General features: G+C 37.9%; 1 protein-coding gene across 1 annotated transcript; it reads right to left on the bottom strand.

The window, feature by feature from the left end:
• Window positions 1–1,438: 1,438 nt before the first annotated feature.
• Window positions 1,439–7,147, bottom strand: heyl (hes related family bHLH transcription factor with YRPW motif like). Its single transcript, XM_087785940.1, has 5 exons — window positions 6,660–7,147; window positions 4,157–4,223; window positions 3,989–4,072; window positions 2,449–2,530; window positions 1,439–2,377 (listed from the first exon to the last, which is right to left on the bottom strand). Exons 1-5 carry the CDS (start codon window positions 6,737–6,739, stop codon window positions 1,698–1,700), a joined length of 993 nt encoding a protein of 330 aa, XP_087642066.1. The 5' UTR covers window positions 6,740–7,147; the 3' UTR covers window positions 1,439–1,697.

Here is a 7,147-nt window from a genome sequence, read left to right as displayed (position 1 = left end):
TACTTTAAAGAAACTTAATAGGAAAAGAAGGAAAACATTGAAAAATGGCGCTGAAACAAACCTTAAGAACCCTTTTTTCGTTGAATTAGTAATGAATAATACTATATTAATAATAATAAAATGTAACGCTGTCAGAAACATTTGTGCTTGGTTGGTTTCAAAGCTTTCCTCTGACCTCCTGAGGGCTGCAAAAATACAGTCAGAGTTGGTTCTGCTCGAGATGAAGTCATGGCAGATGGTGGGGGTTCTGGCAGTAAATTGTGAGGGTGATATAAGGTATTATTATCTCTAGATCTAGTTCTTGCCTTGCCTTGTTTGTTTCATAGATATCTCTCCTTCTAAAGGTTATTAGAGACCCCACTAGCATTTAAAAGTTTGCTTAAAGGCTTTGATTATTGCTAAATGTGTCTGTTTGTGAACTGACAAGTTTAAATATGCTTCTTGCAAAATGTTAATCAATACAATGCAATAACTAAGAAAAACATTGAAAATATAAAGTGGATACAATTTAAGGATTATTCTTAAAATTTCATGAAAAAGTCTTCATGAGTAAAATCACAGCCTATTTGTTCTTCAACAAACAGTATCACATACTTGTGCAATAACACTGTATAAACACAGTTTTAGAAGGTATGCATTTCCGTGAATTTAGCGGTTTTCAGTGGATTTCTAGTTGTTCTAAAAATAGCTTATTATGTACATTCTCAAATAGGGTAAAGCGGTAGATACCTACCTATTTATTGTAAGTAAGAGATGTTTCATGATTTTTGAGAGGGTTTGTTTAGACAGCGTAACTCTCCAGAAACTAAAATAACAGAAATACTATACAATAGTCATGACAATTCACTGCGTGCCAGTCAGACACAGATTCATATGTCGCGTAGTCAATAGTAAATATTTTAATTTTCTCTAAAAAAAAACAACATATGTTTCTAAAAGCCCCAATTTGTCTAAAGTATTATTGCGGCACACATGATAACTTGGCCTTTTAAGAGACACAAGCCATGCTGTGAGGATGAATGTTTATAATATAAGTAATCTGTTAAATCAGTTCCTCAGTCTGATGTGCCATTTTAGAGCAATTAACAAAGAGAAAAGGAAACAATAGAAATTATTCTTCCTTAAGCTTAAGATTTGTGTAAAGTCTGTGTAATGATTGCACACATAATACAATCTTCGAAATTCATGTCATACATACACTTATAGAGAGTTTCTTTTGGCTGAATACAAATTCTAAAAAAGTTTAAGGCAATAGGTGAAAGCCAACAAATAACAACAATTTAATCCATTTTAAGTGAATTAACTATAACAGGGATGGGAAGCTTGCGTGCATTCAGGTTGAAGTTGAACTAGAATTTGTCATAATTATCAACTAGGGTTTTCTCTTCTTTTTTAAAAATGTTTTAACAAAATCAAATTTGCTCCATTTATTCCGGATGATAGTCAGTTTTATTACCATGACAAAGATTGACATTCTCAGAAACAATTTACTTCAAGTCCTAGTAATATTTAGGCACTATAATGTTTATACACATATTTAATACACCGAAACATGACAAAAAGGTTCAATCCTGTATTATATCCCCCCGTGTCACCCCTCGCAATCTTTGTCCTTCCATTCTCCAGTCGGCTATGGCTTTATAGTCCTCTCAAGGTGAAGGCTTTCTTGAACAAGCTGCCCTTTATTTGGGGGACCTTTAAAATGCACCAATTTCTGTTCCCCATTCTTGGTCTAACTTGGTTGATCCCCTCGAGGCTCTCCGCTGGACGGCAGTAGATCCCAGAGGTGCAAATGGCCTGAAGGAGACTGTTGGTCCAGTGGCCGAGGAAGTGGTGGACGATGTTTGAGGAGAAGAGGAAGACGGGGTGTGGAGAGGAAGGGGTGAGGCTCCTGAGGCACTGTGAGGGGACGACTGAGTCGGCCTAGATGGTCCTAACGCAGAGGACCCTGGAAGGGACGGCATCCTGTTAACTGTCGCCAGAGCAGCAGATGGCAGGAGGGGAGGTGCGACCTGATGGCAGCCGGGGAGGGGAGCGAGGCGTAGAGGGGCAGGGGACTGGTAGCCCCCAAGCAGGGCAAGATCTCTTCTTCCGCCGGAGAAAGAAGGTGAAGCTGAGGGAGTCGCAGCTGACGGAGAGGAGACATGATGGAAGGAAGCCCAGGCCCAAGGTGGGAAGGACAAATTGGAGGTCGGGTGTGAGTGTAGAAGAGGGTCTAATTCACTCGCGCAGTGAGAGAGGTGGGACACGAGCCTCGCTCTTATCGGGTCTTGAGACTCTCCTTCTACTGTGCTCAGGTACCGCACGACCTCCCCAACACACTCCCTAAACCCCAGCGTCCTGTAGTCAACAGCTATAGCTCTTGCGTCAAAGTAACCTGTCAGGACAAAATTCAAGTTAATCCTTTCAATCGAACAGCAGCAACAGTGTTTATCCAATGACCCTTACCCTTTCCTCCCATGGCGTGCAGGAGCTTGAGGTGGTCCACAGTCATCTGCAGAATCTCTGCCTTCTCCAACTTGGAAGAACCCTGTAAGTAAAAACATGGTTTGGTTAACGACATTTGGACTTCTGAACCGGCCTTGTTGTTGTTTTGAGTCACTAGCAAGACCGACGGAGACTGTGAGTCATCTTTTTATCGAGGCTGGTGGATGGCCATGTTTAAAGACTATTTAGTAATGGCTATTGTGCATTAGAACCAACATCTGTTTTACTGGAACAAGGAGATTTATCTATTCAATTCCCTAAGGCAATTAGAGTATGATAGCCAATAACTACAGTGGTCATAGTGAAGAAGGTCGAAAGGATAATGAAAGGGGAGTTTCAAGGAAGAAGGTCATGGGTTTAAAGAAGCATAATAAATATAGAAATGTAACGTGAGCTGGGGAAGGATGGTTTTATTCAACAGTGCTGTCTAATTGATTGGTCAACCCATCCGGATGGCTTGGAAGTGTCCAAATGTTCACCAAGCTGCTCTATAATGAGGGAATACGAAATTTGTGAATGTCTGATTTAAAAGAGGAGATAAATGCTGCTCAATAAAAGAAGGCCACGTTAATTCAGTTTAACACGACTGATATATATAGTTAATACAAGAGAAATTATATTAATTGTTTTTGTCTTTTGTGCAGAACGGTTACAAATGGCTCACGGACCAGTACCAATCTGCAGCCAGGAACCAAAGCCGTGAAAGTCAGATGAAGAACATGTGTCTTAAGAACTAGATACGGACTTGCAGTGAAGTATAAGGTTCAGAATTTCCATAACGTCAGAGATTATTGAATCTACATGGTTAAGAGTGTTACCAATATGATTTAAGAAATTGATCTCACAGTTCGTGCTTTGAATTTAGGGTAACCCTTCTCATTGTCTGAATGTTTGTGCGCAAAAACTGCCAGAGTAGCTTCAAATGATGGTATAAATAATTACTAGAAGTTCACCTTCCAAATGTGAGAATATATCAAAGAAATTTGAACAGTTTAGGCACTACTAATCTACACAGATGGTCCTAGTCAACCACATTTGACTGCTTCTTTGGGTCCAAAAGAATAAATCAGGGCTGTCCAAACTTTTTCTGAGGAGGTCCACATTTGTTAAGGTGAAAATGAGCAGGAGCCAAATATGATATAAGAGTTATCTCATTCATTAGCTTTTATATCTTCAACATTAAATTCCTGCCAACAGTAATAGAAAAAACATGCTCAGTATTTAGGAATTAGCATCAACACATTAGCAGCTTCACTTGAGTAATGCAAATTTTTCATAAAAAGCTTGTTTTACACAGTAAAAGTTCAATTATTACATTAAAAATATTGTTTTACTCATTCTTTGCTTCAGTTAAATAGTTCCTAATGGAGATCCACGGGCCAAACGAATAGCCTTCTTGGCCGCCAAAGACCCCTGTTCACATTTTGTCCATGCCTGGCATTATTGGATTGCAGGCTGTAAATTAGGTTTGATTGATTGATTGAACATCTTCCCAGTATACCTGTTTCTCAAAGGCGCTGGGCACCAGCCTCCTCAGCTCAGACAGGGAATGATTGATACGGTCCCGCCGCCTCTTCTCTATGATCTATGAATCCAGAGAATCCAGAGAAGCAAACACTGAGTGACAATCCTAAAGCTGCACAATTGAGTTGCTGGCTGCTTTACTCACCCCTCTCCTTTTCTTGCGAGCCAAAATCTGTGATGCGGTGCCAGGGGACATGGACCCTGTGACTGGGCTGCTCGGACAAGATAGAAAAGAGAAGGCTGTTTTGTATTGAGGGAGACATGGTGACTCTTCTCTTGCATATTGTTGCTATTACCCCCTCTAATGTAACACAGAGGCAGGATGGCACATCACTTCCCTTCAATTGGATTACTTTTTGGGCACAGAAAGGCAACAGAGTGCCCGGGAGAGGATGGAACCGACGATTGTCTTTGATTTAATGCGTTTCTGAACACAAGTCTCTGAAATGACATGCTGTTCCCCTTTCCATACGAGCTACAGCACTTTTAGAAAGATGATTACATGGCCTGGAGGCGACGCGCTCACTCACATGGCCCTCCAACATGCTGCTCCTCATGGTGCGTTCGCTCAATATGGAATGTGTTTGTTTGTGAACGCTCTTCTCACAGGGCTGAAAGAGAGCCTGACAGCTTTGGAGTTCCCTTCAAACATCCCTTCAGAGACTTCTTCTATTAGATTTTAACATGAGGGCTGCCAATTTGGCTGTGTGTTTTTGTTTAGGTCGGTTTTTGATCGGAGGACTTCAAAAGAGCGCGACTGTCTCCTGTTCGAACGTCACATGGCGATTTGATTAATCCAAATTGGCCTTCGTGATTATGGCAGTTTGCACTCGTACATCTGTAGGCTTGTGCAATTCTAATAAGTGTCAGATAATTCTGGATTTTATTAGAAAGTATGCTGTAACAAATAAGAATGGGTTTTTCTTTTATTGAAAAACAATTTGGTACACATTTCTTTTAACATATTCGAATAACTTTTTAAACAACTTTTTTTTTTCTAATTAATTCTGGCATTTCAACAGGTATTCTTGCACAGTTTCTAAAATACTTTGGTGAGTCAAAAATGGATCTTAAGGTAAATAAATTGATTACTTATTGAGAATTGGATAAATTGTTGACGTGATCAATTCAGTTTTAAAAATAAATTGAATTTGGAAATAAAGAAAGGCAATGGGATTATACCCGTGATCACATTTTACTGATTACATTATATTTTTTAAACAGTTAATCGGATTTTTTAATTATTTTTTAATTAAAGGCCCATATTCTGTAATGGGAAAAACTAAAGGTAATCTATGTAGTTAGTTTTATTCTGGTACAAAAAACACAATTCACTTTGCAAACGTTGAACAGAATTCTGTCCCAAAATTAAAGTAAAGTGAAGTCCATCTATTTATTCGTTTAAAATAAGCTTTTTGTTTCTGATGCACATTCGAATTCATCTAGATAGTTCAATTAATTATATGATATTGCTTTTCTATGGCATTAACTAGAATTTAATATCTACACCTGCTTTTAATTTCACTTGCCACTCGGTTTTTGCTTGTGTATTTTTTTATTGTTTACTGGCATTTATTTTATTTCCTGAATTTGATTAATTAGTAATAAATTGGTGGATATTTGCACATTTTTGGGAGAAAAATTTTTTTCTTTCCTTTTAGAACCTGTTCATGCAGTGTTCACAGTTTTACATTTTAAGTTTACCTTGATTGCAGAACAGGTCCAAGTTAAATTACTATTATTGTTAATATGAAGACATTTATGATGTTTCCCAGTTTGGACCATCAACAAAAAGCTGAAAGTAGATTTAAATTAATACTTTACCGTAGTTTATGTAAATATTTATTTACATTAAAATGGATATTTTGACATTGACTTGTTCAAAGGTTTGATTCACATGCGTCTGTCACCTGTGTCGTCCACTGTCCTGACGGTTTTTTGTGAGGTGAAAATAACAATTAATAACAAACAAATATTCTAGTTGCCAAGAGAATCTTGTTGTCATATCCAACAAAATGTACTTAAATAAATTTAAAAAAAATTATGCTTTTGTCGTTACATACACAACATAAGGCATTTTTAAAAATCTCCTTGATTACAAAACTCCTTTAATTTTGTTAATGTATGAAAAAAATCGAGTTTGGATTTGAGGATAGGGTTGAACTTTTGGATCTTAATTAATTGGAAAATAAATATAGAATAGAGATACAATGGAGAAATAATTATTTGACTTCAGATCTAATTAAATATTTAGTTTTAAACTCATTATGCCATGCTTTTTTCGACCTACACTATTACTATATGAATATATAATAGTTATAAGTATGAAAGTAGAATAGTATAATAGTTTTTGAAATGTCAAAAAATGTATATGCAATTTAATTAAAAGTAAGGAAAAAATATGTTGGAAATCCACAAAACATTGGGTTCATTATTTCTTTATAAAAAGGTTAACACTTAAAATGAAAGAAGGATGAAAATAATTGAAATTGAAAATATATATGTTATTTCAAAATTACCTGAATATATATATCCAAATATGTACAAATGATACTTTATACTAACAACAACTGACTTGAGTGATTAAAAATAATTTAAAAAATCTAATTCTGTAAAAATCAACCTGGACGGTATCAATAGATTCTCACCAGCAGCCGTCTTCCTGTCCCACATCAATAAACTCGTCCGTGTCCGAGTCCGGAGAGCTGTAGTCATGAGGTCTCTTCATGACTTCGTTGGTCAGGAGAGCTGGTATGTGCAAAAGTACTTTTAAGATGGACCCCTTCTGTGGGTGCTGCACTCACCCCGAGTCCCCCTGACACGACTTATAAAAAGCCTTGTTGTCCTTAGTTACTTTTTGTTATTGCCGCTCTCTTTTTTTTCACTCTTCTCCATGCGTCCCCTGCCGTTACTCAATGACTCAGTCGTGCCTCTCAATCGACCCCCAAGGGTCCATGACGATGGAACACAAGTCACAAGTCTTTCGGTCTTTCACTGGCAACCATCATAACCTCAACGTTGCTCCCTCACTCTGTCACAGCCTCCCAGTGACAGCGCACGGCTTTGGCAGTCTGGACAAGATTGCCAGTTCGGGGCTTCCCCCGCCTTCTCCCGGTGTCCCTCCTCTCTCCCTACA

Source organism: Callionymus lyra, chromosome 3 (assembly GCF_982586985.1).
Source record: "Callionymus lyra chromosome 3, fCalLyr1.hap1.1, whole genome shotgun sequence".
Lineage (NCBI taxonomy): Eukaryota > Metazoa > Chordata > Actinopteri > Syngnathiformes > Callionymidae > Callionymus > Callionymus lyra.
Note: the sequence above shows the minus strand (reverse complement) of the source record. Positions and strands in the feature narration are given on the sequence as shown.